Source organism: Humulus lupulus, chromosome 1 (assembly GCF_963169125.1).
Source record: "Humulus lupulus chromosome 1, drHumLupu1.1, whole genome shotgun sequence".
Classification (NCBI taxonomy): Eukaryota; Viridiplantae; Streptophyta; class Magnoliopsida; order Rosales; family Cannabaceae; genus Humulus; species Humulus lupulus.
The window spans coordinates 303,195,357-303,217,664 of record NC_084793.1 but is presented as its reverse complement, the minus strand read 5'-3'; the positions used below and the strand labels follow the sequence as shown (position 1 = coordinate 303,217,664).

The following is a 22,308-nucleotide window of genomic DNA, read 5'->3' as shown; positions in this document are numbered from 1 at the left end:
AACCTCCTCTTCGGAGTGAAGTGTGACGCCCATGGCCATGAGTGACGATCTGGGAACAAAGAAAGAAAGGCCAAGCAGTCAGTACCTGAACCCAATAGAGTCGGTCGAGGTACAGGGAGTCTCCTAAGGACTGTTCGGAGTCCCGACGGATCAGGCCCGGGACCCCGAAAAGCCCCGGGACCCTGATCGGGAGGAAAGGCTACTACGGTCCATCCCTTATCCAGGGATCATCCGAAATGGTGCCGCCCAAACTGGGCAGCCTTCCTAGCAAATTCTAAAGCACAGAGCCTAGGTGCATGCGTCTAGAGAGCCTAGGTTCACAAAATTGACAACAGAATCAGAAAATACTTACTGTGTGGTGTCGACGGCTGAAGTTGGCGGTTGTCCGATCGTAATGACGGTAGAACCTCGTTCTTGAAGTGGCACAGCCGGTGCAGCAGTTCGTCGGTGGGGCAAGTCCGAGAAGCGCCGTCAGGTTGCAGAACGAAAGTTGAGGCCCTGGGAAACAGGCGGTGGCGCAAAACTAGTAAACGGCGAAGTATTTCGTCGGCGAGGTTGGACATGCAAAGCTCTGCGAGCGTTCTGGTTTTTCTTTCTCTTAAGTTGGGTCGGAAATGGAAAAATGCCGAATGCCTGAAGTCTGAGTCTTTATATCAGCCCTCAAATGCTGGCCCCCGATCCAACGGTCAGATGCCTCTTCATCCGACGGCCGAGGATCGCGCAGAAGACATTTATGAGCTCTTTTGTGGTCTGGATCCTCAGCACCTCCAATCCGACGGTCCAGGAGTGGTGGATTTCAAAGGACGCCCCATCCTACGGTCCGCCCCTTTCCAAGTAAATCAATGATGACTCTCCCCGTGCGGATGAGACGCCTCGTGACGTGCGCTGACACCCTAGCCCAGGCCTAGCAGGCTTTAAGAGGCCTAGGCGACTCTTCGAGGCCCTCGCAACAATCACATGGCGACACGTGTCGTTGTTCTTGAAGCAGGCCAAGGGTAAACGTCCCCGGGGTACATCAAATGGTCCGGGCTGGGTAACCTGGCCCAGCCACTGCCTTCCCGCGAGCCTCCTGGCCCTGGCAGAAATTGTGGAGGCAACTTGGCAAGAACCGCGAGGGTGGTGCAACCCTCCACCCGGATAACCGGGATGAAGGCTTGGGGGGTAAATGTTATCCCCATTTCCTCTCAGGGTTTTGGGCCCTCGCCCCAGCCCACGGTCAGAGGGACCAGTTCGGTATTTGGGCCAACGGACTGGGCCTGTGTAGAAGGGTCCGGGAAGTACCTCCGGGTTCATGATTCGGCTCGAACGGTCCCGGCACTGTCCGGAGTGCCCCGGACCATCGCGGCCATTACGTCCCGCTCCCGGGCCCAGAATGGTCCGGGCCCGAAGTAAACGCAGCGGGCCCAAGGTAAACGAACCTGGACCGCTTCATCCCCAGGCTATGGGCCAGGCGTCCAGGACACTGAAGCCGCCTCATTTCGCGTGGGTCTTGTCCCCCCACTTTTCACCTGCAGAAAGGGTCTCCTTGGGATTGTCTGCTGGCGTGTCAGGACTGCGCAGCCAAGTACTCTGACCGGTCTTGTCCCCTGAATCTGCCTCGTGATTCGAAGTGGTCAGAGCCAAAGTGCCGTTTTGTCGGGAGAATGCTTGCATCTCAGGGTAACTAATTGGGCCTGAGCTGGTTTGGGTTTGATGTACTATATATCTTTTTAGCTCGGGCCTCTACTAGGAAGGCCCCCTGTACACATATTCCAAATGGGCCCGGGTCAGGCCCGGCCCAAACCTGGTGTCCCCCTCATTCTATAAATATAAGTTGTAATGCAACGTAGAAAGGGGGAGAAGGTAGAAACTCTGCTCAAATACAGTTAAACAACTCCATTGTAAAAGCTTATTCTAGCTCTAATACAGACTTATATACAGACTCGTGGACTAAGGCTAGTTAACGCCCCAACCACGTAAAAATCTCGTGTCGATCCTCTATTCTCTTTATTATAATCAGTAAATATCCTTCTTTAAGATAGTTGCCGAAAATCTCGGTTAACACACTCCATATTATGTACTTGACCATTAAAGCTTGAAACAAGAAGAAAACAAGCATAAATCTGCGCTAAACAATCCTAAATAACTAAAAACATAACATAAAACAATCTCTAAAACAAAACTAAAATGAACCTAACACCTGCCTTAACTCTTGAGACCGACGGGGCAACGATGGAATAAGGTTTTTAATGTGCCGTACTGTGGTGATGGCTAGCCGGAGGAGAACCCATAAGATTTTATATTATATGTGTAACAAGCCCTGCAGGCATTGCCCTAATCAAACAGTGTGCACAATATTAAGGGGCCCAAAAATTTAAAAAGAAGTTGTGCATGTCTATGGACATTGGGTAATCATTAGCATTGCATGCATTCTTTGCTTACTGAGCTTTAGGCTCACAGTTGTCTTGTGTTGCAGGTAGAGAAAGAAATGAGTGAATGACATAAGGATAACTGAAGCATGGTCCTGAGCCTGATTTGTACATATAAACATATCGACCTTTTGTGGGTTATTTCAGTTTATCAGTATGTATGTTTGTAATAAAGTGTGGAGTTATGTTTTGAAAACAAATTGGGTTATTTAATACTTATGTATAATATGTTTAAGACACACTTTATGTTTAATGTAAATAATGTGAAATAAGTTTTTTTAAAAAATCCAGAATTTCGCTGAAAGTAATTATGATATAGATTTAAAACATAACTATAACAACCCAAAATCACTAATATGGCTTAAGGGCCTTGATTAGTGTGTCGGGAGGGCATAATTGATTTATGTGTGAATTTATTGATTTAATACATGATTATATGTTAAGAATGCATGTGTGATTATATGAATGTTGAATTGTGATTAATTGTTATACTTGTGAGAACCACATTATTATGTGGGTAAATCTGCAGAGCACGACTCGAGGCGATCCTAGGGCTAGATAGCGGGAAAAGTCACATCGGGGCTTAATAGCTGACCCTGGATAAGTCAGGGGTATTTCAAGTATCGGGTAGTTATTTAGACTATCAGGTTATGAAAATAAATATATGGAGATATATTTGAGGTTAAGAAGTCTAGGCGGGAATATTGGGGAATTTTACCATTTTGCCATCGGGGACGTTTCGGTACCCCGAGCCTTGGGATTGACTTAACTAATTAGTGATAGACTAAGTAAAATATGGAACTCGGTGGAACAAAAGTTAGAACCGACCTTCCTCCTTCTCTCTCTCTTTTTCTCTCAAAGGAACCACAGAAGCAAGAGGAAATTGGCTAGGAAATTCAGAGAAATTGAGCTGAGGCTTTGGGGATTAGCTTAGGGTTTGCTAAAGGATCTAATCAAGAGTTAGGGTAAGTTCTGATTTTTATTTTTGGTGGTTGAATTATGTGTATATAGCTGAGTTCTAAGTGTTTATGGGTTTTGGCATTAAAGGTTGAATTTGAGGCTGGAACCTTGGAGGTTAGGTCAGAGAACTCTTGGAGGAGTGATTTTGTAGCTGAGGTAAGCTCTAATCTAAGGTTTAATGGCTGAGTTATAGTGTTTCCATGGCTGGGTTTTGTGTTTTTAAGTTAGACAGTTTTAGTAATTGAAATGGGTTTTTGATGGGTTTCTAGCCTAGGTTTCAGCTAGGTTGTGTTGTTGGAATCTTGTGGGAAGTTTTTGGATAATTGAGTTGTGGATTTGGGGTGGTTTTGAGTGAGTTTGTGTGAGGTTTGAGAGTTAAAAATGGAGGTTTTTCTGGGTTCGAAGGGGTCGAGCCGCGGCATAGTTCTTGGTGAGTCGCGGCCCTTCGAAGTTGATGGGTGCTGAGGAAGGAGGGCGGGCCGCGGCATGGTCTAAGTAGGGCCGCGGCCCTTACCTGTTTTTGTGCTTTGGGAGGCCTCTGGTTGGGGCCATGCCATGGCATGGATGGCTAATGCCACGACCCTTAAGGGATTTTGGGATTCTAGGCTTGGGAATTTAACCTAGGGTGCTCGGGATTGAATATTTTACCATGCTTGGTGAAGTTCAATGTTCCAGAGACTAGAACTTTGTCTAGAAGCTCATTTAAGTTTGTTGATGGTATCTTTCACCTTAGTTGTGACTAGGTGATAAAAGCTAAGGCTCGGGAACGAATCGTGCTTGAGGAGCGTTGCTCATAATCAGTAACCGCAAAGATTAAAGGTAAGAAAGCTACACCTAGTTGAATATCTGTAATGGGACTAAGGGTTCCATATTGTGTATGCTTGAAAAGATGGTATTATGCCATGAAAGCTAATTAGTGAACCAACGACCTAAAGGTGCCAAGGGTTACACTAGCGCACAGGGCGCGGCTTGGCCACTGGTAGCCAAGGACAACTTAATATGCACTGAGCTCGGTTTAAGCGGGTTGGAGTCAATGGGGTAAATAGGGGGTGCGGCCTAAGTTGTCGGCCCTGATTATTGTGTGATATGAATGTTATAAGTGATTGATTGCATCCTTGATGCTGAATATATGTGTTGAATGGTTAAAGTGGATTATTTGATGAGAGTTCATGCTTAGTGAACTTACTATCTGTTGTTATTGTTTGTGTTGCACATCATGTTTTCTTGCTGGGCCTTGGCTCACGGGTGCTACGTGGTGCAGTTAAAGGCAAGGGCAAACTTGATCGGCCTTGATTTGGAGAGCTTTGCGAGCGGAATGTACATGGCCAGCTGCTCAGCCACCACAGTTGAGGTTTAGGCAGGGACGCGAGACCCAGAAATTGTCCATTTTTCCTTAGTATGGCTGACAGTTGTTTGTATTATTTTGGGAGTCTGTAATCCAACTTTTAAACTCTGTTTCTTTTGGGATCCCGTGTATATAACCGCTTAATTATATGAAATGAAACTTTTGAGACCAAAACCTTTTTAACCCTAGCTCATACATGTTTAGTGACACGTTTTTAAATTAATGACTTGATTAGCAAGTCTTGCACCTTTATAAGTACACAGTGTAGCAGTCTTGGCTATCCAGGGCATTACAGTAACACCTTAAATATAGTCTTAACTAAAATAAGTGGGGGTGTTACAGTAACAAAGGAAGAGGTGTTTCCCGACAGGTTCTGCTGTTGCTTCAAACACCTGATCTCTTCCTCCTGCCTCTGCAATCTTAATTGAACATTTGTAAGCACCTGCTAGAAATTCTGAGGGGCAGATGAAGAACTCAACCCCCGACTGAAACTCCCAGCCTTTGTATAACCACCATCAGGCCTCATTATCTGCATTGGATACATACTTGTGGATGAATCTGGAGTCAATAACTTGACCTATTAACCATGATGAGCATATCAAGAGCTTTCCCCATGGGAATAATCATACCACATTACAATCACAAACCACTGCAGTGCTAAACACATGCACATAGCATTCATACATCAATCATAACCCCTATTCTTCCGACATACCTACCATGCCTCCAACTCCAGCATGCAAATATCACAATTATATATATTCATAGAGTAGGTAATCATATAGTCACATTCATATATATATATTCACAGAACATGTAATCATATAGTCAAGAGCCAGGCTCTATCAGAATCTCATGCTCCCTAATACAATGTGCAGGTAAATCATTTACATTCTATTTAAGCAGTTAAACACATAACTACAGAAATAGTTACCATTCCCTGAGTGAAGCTATCTTCAGTGACGAGTGTACATGCCCAGCTTGTCTCCAGGAACCCTTAACATTGGCTCGCTCTGATACCAAGTTGTAATGCCCTAAACTCCAGGGACTGTTATGGTGTGCATTTTAAATAATGCTAAACTCACTAATCGAGTCATTTTTCCATAATCGTGTAACTAAGTATGATTAGTGAATTAGAAATAAAAAATTTGGTTAAGATACAACATTTCATTAGAACGTTTACTGTATACATTAGGATCCTAAAAATATAATTTTAAAGGTTTATTACAATAAAATATTTACAACCAGCCGATCTAAGCGGCAAAATAGGGTTTATCCCTAGTTCCTCTTTAAACCCTCAGTCGTGGCAGTCGAGCAGCCACATATGTACACATCGTCACCTAAGCTCTCCAACTCAAGGATGGTCCAACTTTCTTTTGCCTTTACCTGCACCATATAGCACCCGTGAGTCGAAGCCCAGCAAGAAAACTCAATATGCCCATGAGCAATAATAACATATCATCAAATCATAAAGTGCATGCCTAGCAATAATAGCATTAATCACGCATGCAAATAAGTTCAAATAAATGTTTGTAGAGTCCTGCATTCTGAGTAGATGACTAGTAAGTCTCTCACTCTGTGGTAGATGACTAGTAAGTCTATCTCGGTCAGATAATTAGTAAGTCAATCTCGGTCAGATGACTAGTAAGTCAATCTCGGAGGTCCCATACCTTCCTAGCCATGTGACGTGTAGGTCACCTTAGTCTTTCCGACTCTGGCTCTAAGTAACTAGCCTTTAGACTAGACAAGCACTTTTTAGTTTTTATCGAACTTGAGGTCGGTCCGGCATTAATGCTCATGATGAGTCATTCAATGCAGATGTCGATTAGATCTAATCTTTTATCGGCTCTACATTCATGATGCTTATGTTGCTCCTGACTCTTAGGTCAATAACATATGACCAGTGCTCAGTACTACTGTTGAACTTGATTAGTAAGTCACAGCTTCACAGTCAGTCCTGACACCATTGTCGATTCTGACTAGTAAGTCAGTGCCACACACAAGTAAGCAATGCTACCTAGTCATATACGGGGTGCAGTTTTCTTACCTTTAATCTTTGCATCACATACGGGGTGCAGTTTTCTTACCTAGTCATATACCATATGTCAAATATCCGAATGTAGGGCATTCAACATGCTTACTTAACAACTACTAGCATAATTAGGATCATGCACAAACACAGAGACTCAAGCTCTGATCAATATCATATTCAACATTCATGGCATGCCCTAACCACATGTTTCTCGTGAATCATATGCATCACATACGGGGTGCAGTTTTCTTACCTCTAGTTCGAGCGAGAAATAACAATTGAATGACCCTTGAGAACGATCGATCATTTAATCCCTTAGCAGTCACCTAGTCATAACCAAATACAACCTCCAATTAATGAAATCAACAATAATAGGTTCTTGACCTAAACCTCACTCCCAGGACCCCGAATTGTACCCAAACGGTGAGTAGATTTGATCTCGAACCTTAGGAATTGAAACCCCGAGCCAAAAACCCTCAAAAGTTCCCAAAATATGCATAAGGAAAAACAAGGTAGCGCTACAACGCTGCTGTAATGCCCCAAATTTCCTAATAAGGTTTAGGACCTTGATTAGGAGGTCAGGAGGGCCATAATTGATTTATTATGATATTTAATGATTATATGCATGTTTATGTGAGTTATATTATTATATGATGGTGAATGCATGCATATGGGCTCATATTTTAAATGCAAGGGCATTTTGGTAATTTGGCCACTGTGGGCGTAATTGTATATTTTGGGTGCATGGTTGAGATTAATTATAATTTTACCACATTGTATGTGGATTGGTTCGAGCTTTTCAACATGAGACGATCATGAGATGTAAGTGTTCGGTCTAGTCATAACGGGCTTAAGTTCGGGGCTCGGGGTGAGTCTCGGGGTGATATTAATGATTAGAGCATTACCGAGAAATAAAGGGTAATGAGATGTGATTTATTGGTATTTGAGAATATGGAGATTAGTGGGAAACGGGAAGCGTTAATTATGATTAACGGGATAGGCGGAAAGTACCAATTTTACCCTTGAAATGGTTTAGAGGCTTTTGTTGGCTTAAGGGTATTTTGGTCATTTTGGGTTTTGGATATATATAACATAGGAAGGCTGTGGAAAAACAGAGATAAAACAGAGCATCTTTATCCTCATCTCTCTCCCTCACCGTGCACCATTTCTCTTCCTTCTCCCTTTGGAATTTTGAGAGCCAACTTGAGGGAACAAGCTAGGAAATCAGGGTGGCAGCTAGGGGACTTGTGTCAGCCATTAAAGGAGGTTCAAGCTTGGGTTTAAGGTGAGATTTATCCACTAACTTTCTGGTTATACCCTGTTTTAGTGTTAGATTTCAGCTTGAGTTTTATGGTGGCTTGTTTGAATTGATGGAGGTTTTAGTTGAGGTTTGTCTTGGGTTTTGCTAAGGGTGTGGTATAGAACAAGTTTATGGATTGTATTGGAGGTTTGAGTGGTGTTTAAATTGGGTTTGATGGATTGGTTCCAAGAGAAATCGTAGGGGAAGAAAAACAGGGGTTTTGGCTGAACTGGGGGGTTGCGCCGCGGCATGGCTAGGGAGAGCCGCGGCCCTTGGTGTAAACTGGGTTTGGGCGCCTCTGTCTGAGGGGCGGGCCGCGGCATGGCCAAGGAGGGCCGCGGCCCTTAAGGTCATTTTTGCTAGAATGGGGTTTTTAGCTTGGGGATTCAAGCCTTAGGCCTCGGGGTTGAACCTACTACCCGGTTGAGTGGTATTTGAGGTCCCGGAGGTTAGGTTTTGGTTTGGGAACATTTTATTATTCATTTTATTAATGGTATCCCATATGTTTGTTATGACTGGGTGACCGCTAAAGGATTAAAAGCTTATCGTTCTCAAAGGTCGTTTCTTTTATTAATTCTCGCTCGAACCCAAGGTAAGAAAACTGCACCCTGTGTATATGTGACATGCATGGTTATTATGGATGCATGTTGGTTGATTAGTGAGCATGACATGCATGGCTATTATGATGCGTGTTGATTGGCTATTGAGTATGACATGCATGGCTATGATTGATGCATGTTGGATGCTTAAATGTAAACATTGTTAGCATAATGAATGCTTGGCAATCTTGCCCATTTGCATATGACTGTTGTTGAGGCATGCTGGATGATTAAGTGTGATGCATGTAATGCACGAGAAACATGTGATAGGGCATGCCATGAACGATGAATATGAGATTGGTCAGAGCTTGAATCTCTGAATTTGTGCTTGATCATGACTATGCTAGAAACTGTTTAGTAAGCATGCTGAATGCCCTATTCTTGGATAACTGGCATATGGTGTATATTGATAGCATTGCTTACTTGTGTATGGTACTGACTAACTAGTCAGATCGACAAAAGTGTTAGTATCAGCTGTGAAGCTGTGACTTACTTGTCAGGTTCGGCAGTGATACTGGACACAGGTCAGGAAGCGCTGACTTACTTGTCAGAACGGCCTTAGCGTGAATCACGCAAGCCAACAGAGATTAGATCTAATCGACTGCTAGCATTGAATGACTCAAGGAGCATTAATGCCTGACCGACCCTGAGAGTCGATGAACAAACAGAGCTTGAAGGCTAGTGGCTTACCTATCAGCCACTCTCTTGCTAGAAACCAGAGCTTGAAGGCTAGTGGCTTACCTATCAGCCACTCTCTTGCTAGAAACCAGAGCTTGGAGGCTAGTGGCTCACTTAACAGCAACTCTCCCGCTAGAAAACAGAGCTCGGAGGCTAGTGGCTTACCTAGCAGCCACTCTCCCGCTAGGAAATAGAGCTTGGAGGCTGGTGGCTGGTGGCTTACCTAGCAGCCACTCTCCCGCTAGAATCATGTGATGTTCACCCATTCATTTGAAAGCTTTATATTCAGTGTGATTATAATGATAATCATTTGATAATGTTTATGAAAAGTGTTATGTTTTCTTGCTGGGCTTCGGCCCACGGGTACTATGTGGTGCAGGTAAAGGCAAGAGGAAGCTGGACCATCCTTGAGTTGGAGAGCTTAGGTGATGACGTGTACATATGCAGCTGCTCGACCGCCACGGCCGAGGTTTAAAGTGGAACTAGGGTTGAACCCTGTTTTGCCGCTTAGAACGGCTTGTAATAAATATTTTATGTAATAAACTCTTAAATTTATATTTTTGGGATCCCAATGTATATATAACGTTCTAGTGAAATGCTACACCTTAACCAAAATGTTTAATCCCTAAACCGCTAATCATACTTAGATCACGATTTTGGCCAAATGACTCGATTAGTGAGTTTAGCATTGTTTACAAGGCACACCGTAACGGTCCCAGGAGTTGGGGCGTTACAGCTGCCCCCCCTAGCGCCCCAGCGCTACCCTTTGGACGCTATAGCGCTAGCACCAGGCAGATTCACCTTGGTTTTATCCTCCTTCGAATCCTCCATTTCCAACATGAAAATCAAGCTTCCAAACTCCATTTAAACCCCCAAATGAACCCAAATATCATCTACACATGACCTAGGCATCACAACCCAAGTAACCCAAGCCAAAACTTCCATCAAGCTCTCAACTTTCCAACTCAAAAACCAAACTGAAAACCAAATGAAAACAGAGCAAGAACTAAGGTTTTAATGGCTAGAAACTCACCTCAATCTCAGCTTAGCATCCTATTCAATGGTGGAACACAACCCTAGCTTATCACAGCTTGGTTCCCTAGCTTGATTCCTCGAAAGAAGCTTCAAAATCCTAGGAGAAATGGAGAGGAAATGGTGTACGGGAGAAGGAAGAGAAGGTGCTCTATTTTGTTTCACTTCCACATCCTTCTAATTGCTAATTATAAGCTTAGAGTGAAAATACCTAAATGCCCTCATGCCTAAATAAAAGCCTTAACAGCCACCAAGGGCAAAATCGTCATTTCTCGCCTATCTCGTTAATCATAATTAACACCCTCCAATTCCCGCTATTCTCAATATTCTCAAATGCCAATAAATCATATCCCATTACCCTTTAATTTCCAGCAATGTTCTAATCTTCAAATCACCCCGAGACTCACCTCGAGCCCTGAAATTAACCCCATTATGACCAGACTGAAAACTTACATTCAAAGATCATCTCATGCCGAATGGCTCGAACAAATCCACATATAATGTGGTATTATTCATAATTCACCCATATGCATGAAAATACACAATTATGCCCTCAACGACCAAATTACCAAAATGTCTTATAATTAAAAATGGACCCATATGCATGCATTTATCATCATATTATAATATAATTCACATAAACATGCATATAATCATTTAATGGCATAATAAATCAATTATGGCCCTCCCAGCCTCCTAATCAAGGTCCTAAACCTTATTAGGAAATTTGGGGCATTACAATTATAATCTCATAATCATCAAATAATCCCAACTAAGCATCCATAAATATCAAAGAATCTATTACTGAGAGCATAAATCAAATAGGTAATAATTCTATAAATAAACCAAATATATGCCAATAATAATCTATTGATAATCATGAATCCTCACAAAATTATAAGTCTTATGTACAAAAATTTGGTATAACATATTGCTCGATTATTGGGTCTTATGTGAGATTATAATTTTAAACTCCATAATTTGACATGTTTAGACTCACGATAGGCAAGCACATAAACATTCAAATTGTATTATTCTCACAATTATTATGAATGACAAATTGACATGCTTAAACTCGCGATAGGTGAGTACATAAGCACTCAATTAACTTCACAACATAATCATATTTGCATATAATGCCAAGTATTTTAAAACAAAACATAAGGCATAAATTTCAAATAAATATAATCATGTTTATAATTAATAAATGATATACGATAAATTGTGTGATAATAATTTTAATTTAATTTAATTGTGTGATTATGTGTCAATTAATCATTAACATTGACCAAACCCAAAATATAATCACACAATTAAGTGGGAAAACAAAATTGGAGCTAAATGTTGAGAAATAGTCCAAAATTGGACCCTACACGCACCCCCACGCGCCTGTTTTTTTTTTTTTTTTGAAGCCCAAAAAATGACAAAAAAGGCTAAAAACGACAACAATATCAAAAAACGACATGAAGTCCAAAAAACGACAACACTCTCGAAAACAACCTGAAAAACAAAAAATGACAATGGGCTCTGAAAAAAGAAATGTCATTTTTTGGTCGTCTTTAACCTCCAAATGGGTCGAATTTGACCCATTTCGGACCCAGATTCTGACCAGGTTGGATTTTGACCTCCGGTGCTCTGTTTTTTATGCCATTTGAGGGGTTTTGCTCCAAATTTTGTTGTCTTTTGAACCATAATAATTATTTGGCCAAAAAACTACTTGAAAACTGATTTTATTCAAATTCATTTTCAGCAAGGCTTGAAAACCAGTCCAAAAATGGCCAAGTATGAGTCCAAAAATCATAAAAAAAACCACCCACAAGTTATATATTTGATATGTAGACTCAATCCATCATTTATTTTGGTTAAAACCATGTATTTCAAATTTTGGATAATCAAAACTCATAAAAATTCCATAAATCTGAAATGCAATCAAAATTTTGACAAAGTATTCATGAGCCTTAAAATCAGATAACATGGCTCTGATACCATTTGTTGAAATTGATTGAGCATCAAACAATAATCAATAATTGATCAAACATATTCTTGCTCAATATTGCACAATAAAATCATCTTATTTAAGACATCAAACATAATATGAACAAAATGAAGCTTTACTTACATTTGTGATCAAGTCTATGAACCATCATTCTACTTATCACAATTCAGCCACCTACACATCAAAGATCAAGGGGGTGCTTCGGGTGTAGATGAACACTACACTCTCACATTTTTCCTCTAAAACACCCATTCTCCACACACATTTAATAAAAGGGTGTAACCTTTTTTGATAAACCATAATGGGCTTATTGGGCCTAGATACCCAATGAGAGGTTTAGTTTCCTTGGCCCAATGGGCTGGCCTAAAGACGTTGAGAGCGTGTCCATGTGCCCCGAGCGTGTTAGTACGTTATGTTCATCACATTATGGCTCGATGATAATAGTATGCAATACCAAATGTATAGTTATTCTTACATGCTAATCACGACACTGCATGAGCAACGTGTAATTATGTCCATCCATATAAAATATTCTAGCATCATTCTCATGTGGAAGCGTTACAGTGGAAGTTAGTAGCTTATGGTCTGCGATTAGAGGATCGTAACCAAATCTGATCGCAATTGGTGAGGATGATTATGGGGAGTGTGTATCACAAGGTGATAATGTCATGTACTGTCTGGTAGAAGGGTTCCAGATAGAGGGACCGTTAGTTATAATTAAGCCATAGTCATATCATGGGGAAGACTCGGCACCGGACTCAACAATTCTTTAGATGTTTTTCTTTTCTTTGTAAGGGGGAAGATTCGCCATTAAGGACTTTAATGGAGTTTTAGCTAACGGATTATTTGATCGAATTCTCTTGAGTGTTCTCATGTCATAGGAATCAATTGAGTAGTTTCTTTTCTTTGCTAAAAAAAAATTAGAGTAGTTTCTTTCTAGTCAAAACCATGCGACTCTATTTATGTATAAATAGATTTGTGTTAGTTCTAATACATATAGGATTATTATTTTGAATTTAAATATATATATATATATATACTAGAGACAAGTAAAGTACAATGCATGTTTACTTAGTTTTATCTATATAATTTATTAATTATATTTATTAAATTTGTATCATTGTCATATAAATATTTCAAATAAATAAAAAATATTATATATAAAATAATAGCATAAACATATTAATGAACACTGTTTACGATTTTTAAAATATATATATATAATATGATAACTTTTTTAAAAATAAATGATAATTTTTTAATAAAAATTAAGATTATGTATTATATATTATTATAATATTTAAATTTATATTGATATTGATATTGATATGAGTATTAAATATCTGGTATTGAATTAATATTATTATAATAAGAGTTTATACTTTTTTGGATTCTGTATTTTTTTTAATTACCTGTTTGAACCCTATGTTTTAAAAAATTTATTTTTGGACCCTGTGTTTTAAAAAAAAAAATTTGGACCCTATATTTTATAAAATTATTCAAATAAGCCCATAAACTCAATTTTTATGAAGAAAAAATTGAATATAACAACATAGTTTTTAAGCATAATGATTTTATTTTTATTCTGAATTGTTTAGTTTAGTGAATTATTTCTGATTTCAGTTGAGAAAACTTTGACCAAAGTTGAGTTTAAGGTTCTATTTGAACCATTTTACAAAACATAGGATCCAAAAAGTAATTTGTCAAAACACATGGTCCAAAAAAGTATAAACCCTTATAATAATAATATTTTATAATATTTGAATTCATATTAATATAAATAGGGAAAAAATAGGATTATATATTATTCTCATAGTAATATTTTATAATATTTAAATTTATATTAATATAATTATTAAATATCTAGTCTTGTATTATGTATTATTATAATAATTGTATTTTATAACATTTGAATTTAAATTTAATTATTATATATGTAGTTTTATATTAAATATTATTATAATAATGATATTTTATAATATTTAAATTTATATTAATATAATTGATAAATATATTTTTAAGTTCCGTTAAATATTTAGATAATTTCATTAAAATTAACAAAACAAAACGTTAAAATTTAAAACTTTCTTTATCTACTCACTTATTATATAGAAAATATATATATACATATTTTTTGAAAAAAGAAATTTAAATCTATATATTTATGGAAAGAGTGGTGTTTGTTCTGATAAAGATATTATTATTAATTTTGAATTTAAATACAAAAAAAATATCCCGATTTCAATTTTTGAATTTATTTTTTTATGTAGAATAAATTCCTCAAAATATGCGGCAGTTTGTTATTTTATTATAACTATACTTTCAACGCAATTTATTCTTAATTCACACACCAGAATTTGGTTATAACAAAATCGAGTGAGCTGAAAAAGTCAATTCTTGAACAATGGCTATGGAGGTGAGTCTACCCTTACCACTACTACCAGGCGATGTGATTAAGGAGATACTTGTGCGAATGAGCGTGAAGGAGTTGCTGCGTTTGAGGTCGGTGTGCAAGGAGTGGTGCATCCTCATCGACAGCCCTGAATTCATCAGAACGCACCGCAAGGTTTCGAAGCTCGGACTCTTCATCAATGACTTCGAGCACCTCTACTGGCTCGACCTCGATACACTGGACTCCTCTTCCTCCTCTGTCTCTTGCACCCTCGAACGACTCGACAAAAGCAGAGGCTTTGTTGCCCTAAATCTGGGCTGCTGTAATGGCTTGATTGTAGAGGGTTACTGCGGCTACCTCTGCTCAGGTGGTGGAGTTCCCTTTTTATGGAACCCATCTACAAGAAACTACGGAAAAGTATCTTTTAATAAAGATTATGCGTCTTATTCCCTAACAACTGTGATCGGACTTGGTTACGATCCTTTAATCGATGACCATAAGATATTCACTTCCACAGTAATTGTTCCACAGAAAAGAAAAAAACGTTCTGTCTGTGTGTTCCAGCAATATTGTGTCAAGGCCAAGACTTGGAAAAAGCTCATTTGTAATGATGCTTTATCAGAAAACTATGGTTACGACTTCGGGCATGTATTTATGGAAAATTCTACTTTGTATTGGGTTGTGACTCCATGGGACGAGGAGGAAAAAGAAGATAATGAAGATGCCTTTTGTAATGTCAGGTTTATTTTGGGCTACGACATTGTGACTGAAAAACACACCAAGTTGCCGTTGCCGACTAGTTTTGAAGAAACACATTGTTTCGTGTTTGGACCTTGTGATTTGGATGGCTGCCTTAGTGTGGTTCGCCAAAAGAAAAATGAGCGTTCGTGTTTCGAGATATGGGTGATGAAAGAATATGGCAAAGAAGAAGAGAGACGTAGTTGGACTAAGCTGTTCTCGGTGGTGGCTGCTGCTGCTGATCATGGACCTGGCTACTTCCAGTCCAGGATGCGCCCAATAAAATATTATGAGAGTACTAATCAACTTCTCTTGTATGTAGACTGCGAGAGACTTATTCTTTATGACTCCAAAATGAACACATTCAAACATGTCCATGTCCCCATTTTGGGTGTGGCAGGACGCTTCGAAGCATATCTCGCTGTGCAAACCCTTGTTGGAATATGATGCTTCCTCATATTATGGATTATGGATTTTTTTCATTTTCTTTTTCTTTTTTAGCTTTTAGTGTTTATGATCTAATTTAGTACAGTACCAATGTGATGTTATGGATTTTTTTCATTTTCTTTTTCTTTTTTAGCTTTTTATGTTTATAAAAGTGTTCAGCTTCTCTAAGCAAAGCATGACTTTAAAGTCTAAAACTGTCAGGAGGAATGAGAAGAACCTTATGTAAATTCTCAAAGACACAAGACAAGACGTAGCGTTAGATTGATCTTTTTAGTGTTCTTCTTTTCGAGAATATATGGATATCTCCCATCGTTATGGCCTAACTTATGTGGATCTCTTTCGGGAGTTCGTGCATTTTTGCTCAAGAGATCTTATCAAGTAGAGAGTTAAAATATATTTTTTTGTTGCATTCTTTTTTCTGTGGAATATTTGTGAGCTTAGAAAAGGTTTGTTATTATGACTTAAACAAGAGAAAAACCATCATAAGACCGTTATGGTCTCTACACACCGTTGCTCAAGACGAGGCAGAAACAGAATTGGAGAAAACCGTTGGGTACCTCCAAGAATTGGAGATGTTAAGCCTAATACGAGTTTTGGAGTATTGATTAGGGATTGAGGGTCATCTCTAGCTTTCAATGCTGGTCGGTTGAGGCACCTAAAATCATTCATGTGAAACTCTTGGCTATTACAGAAGGGTTATGTTTAGCTGTGGAGTTTGGTTTATCTCTTTGTGCTATCAATGCTATAAATTTAGTTTTTATTAATGGTTGTGATGGTGTATATATTTACTCAAGGAAAATATGGATTTTATTCCAGGCATATAGCCAGAAACAAAGCCAAATATAGCTAGCATTATTATGAACCATCATCTAAACTAAGTTATGAGCCAATTTGCTCCTTCCTTTAGAAGTAAACATTGCTTAGACTATCACTCAGCAAACAAAGATCCTGTACAATGGGTTCCTCTAAAGCTTCAAAAGCACGGTTGTGTAAAGACATGAACACATGCTTTGCATAGGATTTCACACATATTTGATATGGATTTTTTTGTTTAGAATTAAAGGGGATTGAAATTCTTTTCCTATTCGTACTCAAAGTTGTTGCTAATGCTTGTTTTAATACTTGAGTGACAAAATGGGGATAAAAATAATAATATTTATAATTTTGGTGAATGATGGTCAAGATTACCAAGCTATGCCATCTTTTTATTAATCGTAATTCAATCACCTTAATAAAATTGTATTAATAAAAGAAAATGAATCATTCTGATATTATATATATGTTTAATAAAATTACAACCTTAATAACAATTGCTAGCAAACACACTTAAAAAATATCAAAGTCAAGCATTAGAGTGCTTTTTGAAACTGGTCTTCCACAATTTTCTTTCACTGAACCTGTATGAAGTAAAGAAAAAAAAATGGTTGCAAAATTCTTTCACTTGAACTTACATGCTCAACGGTTGCTCACAGTTTAACATGGACATGTTGTGACATTCCAAATTTAAAAGAATGATAACACCTAATAAGATACATAGATTTCCCCCAACTGTGAAAACATGAAGAATCAAGTATAGTTTGCATATCTGCTCATATCACTACAAACTCACAAATTATGTGCAGCACATTAGCTGTGGCTTCGCAGAATAATGTAGATTTGAACCCTACACTTCTACATTTACTTGGCATTAACCGCTCCTAGTCGTACTCACAGCCTCTGCTCCTCGATCCGCTTGCCTCAAAGCCTTAGTAAGTTCTCGTGCACTCTGTTAGGAGCAGAGAAAGACACAATGATAAAATACAAATTCAAAGCATGGTCCACTAATGAAAACAAAACAATCTGACTATGGAATACTGAGGACATTGACGAGGTGAGTTCAAGCATCTACAAAAGGTTCTTAGCTATTTAATGCTTGACCTTTTACAAAATTCTTAAAAATAACCATAACATCTAAGGACTTCAACTTTAAAATGTCAGATCAAATTTTCTCTATACTAGAATTCTACAACCATCATAGGCAAGACCAGTTTCTAAATTTTCATACTCAAATACAACCGTTGCAAAAGGATTTGAGAAAGACTAATAAGCAACTAATAGAACAATAATCTCAATACATTGTTAAGTACAAATTTTGTTAAGGGCAGAAGTTATAATGATTTCAGACAACCAAAGTAACTAATTGAAGATACTAAAATTTTACATACAAATTTCGCCATGTAAAAACTACAAAAGTAAGGAATTTCAATGACGATGTAACATTTTAATGATGTATTATCTAGGCAGGATAATTCACCAACCAGGACTTCGAGCAATTTTTCATGATTCCCAATGGCATACACAGAACCAAACAACAAACAAAATACAGCGAAGGAGATGACCCAAAAAATATACACATAACCAAACAAAACACGGGCACAGAGATGGTTCCTAAGAAAATACACAAAACCAGAAACAAGCAAAACATGTGCAAGGAGACGATGCAAGAGAAATCCAATCATACAAGTCATGCCCCTCAGTAAAAAAGTGTGTCATCAAAACACATTGTACCACAAACTGATTTTTACTACAATTTTGAATCATTTTAACCTGAAGAAATCAATATCCACAACGTCCAAATATATTACTGATTGAAATTTGACTAGCAATTTAGTCCTGATAACTGAAATGGAATTACACCGAAAACGTCTTAAAAGCCTGAGTTTGCTACTCACTGGTTTATAGTGTATGCATCATCCATTACGGAGCTTAATCCAATTCTCAAATGGGGTAAAAGCAGTAATGTTTTGTCAACAAATCCAAACAAGAACCCATATATGTACAGAGAAATGTGCTTTCATAAATAAAAACACACAATCACAATCCTACTAAGTTCATTAAACAAGAAATTCAAGATCTTCTAGTGTTTATTCATCACAAAATGCAGTACCGCTCAAGGCCACATAATTGATAAACTATAATTAGAGCTAATTAGTTTGAGTTCTAAACTTAAATACGAGCAAATTCTCTATTGATTCAAACAGCATTGATTTAACAAAAAAAAAGAGTGAAGCAGAATGATGGATTACGAACCGTTGATTGAACAGGAGGAGGATCGATATTAATGGAGCGTACGGACATTTTAGCGATCTCAGTAATGGCAGCCTCCCTAACACCAGGAGCATCACTGATCAAGTCCTCATAAGCAGCTTCGAACGCCTCTTGCCAGAACCTTGGCAATCTGATCCGACGGCTGTTGGTGTACACATCCCACATATGCTTCACCACCTTCTCCCTCTCCTCCATTTCCTAAACCGAAAAAAAAAAACACCCAATACCCAAATCAAATCAGAGATCCAAAAACACAAACCCAAGATCCAACACCAAAAACGAAAACCCATTTGTAATTTTCACACAAAAAGAAAAAAAGAAAATAGGGAATACTAACAAGGACGTCGAGATCGTCATGAATGGGAGTATCAAAGTCATCGGTGATACGGTTGAGATTACCGGCGGACCACCGGAGAGTGACGGTTCCGGTGAACATAGACCAAAGTGCGAGCAATATAATGGCACCCAATGCCCAGAATTTGTACCTTCCTTTACCTAATGCCTGACCCGAATCCGAGCTTTCTTTCTTGGTGGTCGCTGTCGTTGTTGGAAGGCCATCTTCGTCCTTCATTTTCCGATTACGATAGACACAGAAATAAATAAATAGTAAAATCCCCAATTTTACGTATAATTTATTTATTTAATATTATTTTTGGGTTGGAACGTTCACTTCCAGAGATTTGCAGAAGAACAAAAAATGGAAAGCCGATCTGATAGGAGAGAGAGAAAGAAAGAAAGAGATAGTGTGGTGTGGTGTGGTGTGGTGTGATGGAATGGTAGCTGATTCGGGGAAGAGAAGAAGGGTTAGATTCTAAATAGTATGAACTTGTCGGGCCACTTTATAAATTTTATAATGTTTTTGGGTTGACCTTTAATGGTTTTTATGGCTTGATGATCTAATGAGATAGAATTCTAACCCTTGGATTTGAATACCTTAAAGTAATATTTAAATCTCGAGTTGACGTATGCCACCTATCCACTGTACTGACTCCAAAGCTACCGACGCTGTACGACGTCGTTATTGTCTTTATCTTCTTTTTAATTATTAAATTATAATAGATGTTTTTATCTCTTAATTAAAATTCTCATTTGGTGTTAGATTATTTTGTATCAAATGCTAAAATTTACTATTTATAGAAAAATAATTGACCGAAAAAATGACATAATCCTTGTAAGTCCATCTAAGTTTTATAGATAATAATTTAGAGTTAGAAAAAAAAAATATCCAACATAAAATATGCATCAAATTCTCAGTGAAAAAAATATGCCTCAATTTTTGTGTTTGTCTACCGCCCCGAATTTGCTCGGGTCGACCCTGCTCTTAGGGAAAGTAGCTGCCAAACAATCCATCTCAATGTGTACAAAGAAACACCAAAAGAAATACTCCAATGCAATGCAACTATTAAGGCCACAAATTGGGCTGGTATAATTGTAAAGCAACCTAGAAAAAAAAACAACATACAAACATCACATTAAAAAAAATAAAAACTAAATTTATCATAGCAATAAAAATAAAATACCATAAAATAAAAAACTTATATGTTGTAAATATTGTACTCGAGTGATGAACCCAAAAGTGGGTACATTTTAAATATTTATAACTCGTAAGCGCACGAATCGTATATGGAGTACAGTATTCGTGTAAGCACGAGGTCGAACCCAAAAGAATTGACTAGAATAAAAAAGTTACTATTTTAAACCAAAATTAGATAAATTTTAATCTAGCTCCAAAAATTGATAAGATTTAATGTCAAGAAAATAAAATAAAAGATTGAAAATAAAGATATTTAAGAGAAGAAAAATAAACAAATTATGATTTGTAAATAAATTGTAAAAGAAATATTATTAAGATACTAGAATCCATAAAATGTAAGTTTAATAATATTTATTAGTATATTGATTCCCAATTTTTAGTGATGGTTAAAATAAATCAAACAATCATTTTCCAATTAGATTTATAATTTAACCACAACTTATTTCTAAAAATATAGGATTTTTCTTCACTTTTCATTAAAAATATAATTTCAAAATATTTAATGTGAATCAAACTAATGAAACAAAAAAAAATCAAATAACATTATTTATTAGGCAAAATATAATATGTTTGTTCTAAGCATTGCATGTGTACAATTTAATGGCACATCTTAATAAAAGAATATTATATTTTGCAAAAATGAAGAACAACATGCAATATTATCTAACAATCCAAAATACAATATATTAAAGATGAAAGACATATATAAAGAAGAAAAATTCATAAACTTTGTTGCATTACAAGGGAAATCAACATAAAAAAATAAATATTATCTAGTTACAAGTTGCTTCATCATGATTTTAATAATCTTATGGAAAAAATTAGAAGCACATAACTAGAATAAAAAATATATTACATAAGAAATACATACTTGACACAAAATGATATTCCAAAAGGAATGAGAGAAAATGTAGAGAGAAAGTGTAGAAAAGATGATAATAATCTCACAACAATTAAACACCAAAAATTGGTCTTGAAACTACCTATTTATAGTCAAATGGAAGTATTAAAATAATCAATTTAAATAAATTAATTTTTCAATGAATAATAATATGGTAAGTAGAGGTAAATTTTATGGTGTAATGATGAATTTTGTAGTGAAATGTGTAGAACAATTGGCTAAAAAAAAAATGGCATATGAAGGACAAGAAGACAATGTTGGGCTCAAGGGGGGAAAAGTAGGTGTGGGTGGCTGGAAGCAGGTGGGCTTCTGGGCTGGAAGGCCTGCAGGCGTGGTGGGCCGAAGGCTGGAGGGCAGGCTAGTCCAGGCGGGTGCGGGTCAGAGGCTGGAGGGTAGGCGGGCCGAACGCTGTGGGCCAAGGGGGAAAGAAGATGATGTGCCAGGCGTCGGGCCTTGGGAGCAGGCTTCGAGTTGGGCTCTCCAACTCATTTTCTTTCCTCCTTTTTTCAGATTTGTCACATTTCTTTAAGTTTTCTTTTTTTTTTTCTCTAAATTTTCAACCCAAAAATGCATTATAATTCCTACAAAATAAACATAAACTAAATTAAAACTAAATATTTTTAATAATAAAATATACAACATAAATTCCATGAAAATATTAATTAAAACTTAATTTACTTTGGCATTTAAGCTTAATAAAATCACATTTTAAACTTTAATCCCACAACACTAATTTCAAATAATTAAACTACAATATATTGTAATAAAATATATATAAAAACATATAAAAATCTATAGAATAAAAATAAACCTAATAAATTCAAAATAACTTAAAATTTTAATAAATTACTTAAAAATC

The 22,308-nt window shown here is 37.4% G+C and overlaps 2 protein-coding genes across 2 annotated transcripts; one reads left to right on the top strand and one right to left on the bottom strand.

Annotated features, from left to right (window-relative positions):
• The first annotated feature begins 14,715 nt into the window (after window positions 1-14,715).
• LOC133812605 (putative F-box protein At3g16210) lies at window positions 14,716-16,196 on the top strand. The gene has a single exon (XM_062246392.1). The coding sequence runs from the start codon at window positions 14,755-14,757 to the stop codon at window positions 15,925-15,927; it is 1,173 nt and encodes a 390-aa protein (XP_062102376.1). The 5' UTR covers window positions 14,716-14,754; the 3' UTR covers window positions 15,928-16,196.
• A 977-nt stretch (window positions 16,197-17,173) lies between these two features.
• On the bottom strand, window positions 17,174-19,815 carry LOC133812604 (uncharacterized). Its single transcript, XM_062246391.1, has 3 exons — window positions 19,352-19,815; window positions 18,997-19,212; window positions 17,174-17,692 (listed from the first exon to the last, which is right to left on the bottom strand). Exons 1-3 carry the CDS (start codon window positions 19,583-19,585, stop codon window positions 17,615-17,617), a joined length of 528 nt encoding a protein of 175 aa, XP_062102375.1. The 5' UTR covers window positions 19,586-19,815; the 3' UTR covers window positions 17,174-17,614.
• Between the last annotated feature and the right edge of the window lie 2,493 nt (window positions 19,816-22,308).

What these genes read in the sequence shown, in the direction of transcription:
- LOC133812604 (XM_062246391.1), bottom strand. Translation starts at nt 19,585, where the DNA reads ATGAAGGACGAAGATGGCCTTCCAACAACGACAGCGACCACCAAGAAA. An exon ending in ATGACGATCTCGACGTCCTT is followed by an intron (nt 19,213 to 19,351) that starts GTTAGTATTCCC and finishes TTTTCGGTTTAG; the next exon opens with GAAATGGAGGAGAGGGAGAA. An exon ending in CTCCTCCTGTTCAATCAACG is followed by an intron (nt 17,693 to 18,996) that starts GTTCGTAATCCA and finishes TGCTCCTAACAG; the next exon opens with AGTGCACGAGAACTTACTAA.
- LOC133812605 (XM_062246392.1), top strand. Translation starts at nt 14,755, where the DNA reads ATGGCTATGGAGGTGAGTCTACCCTTACCACTACTACCAGGCGATGTG.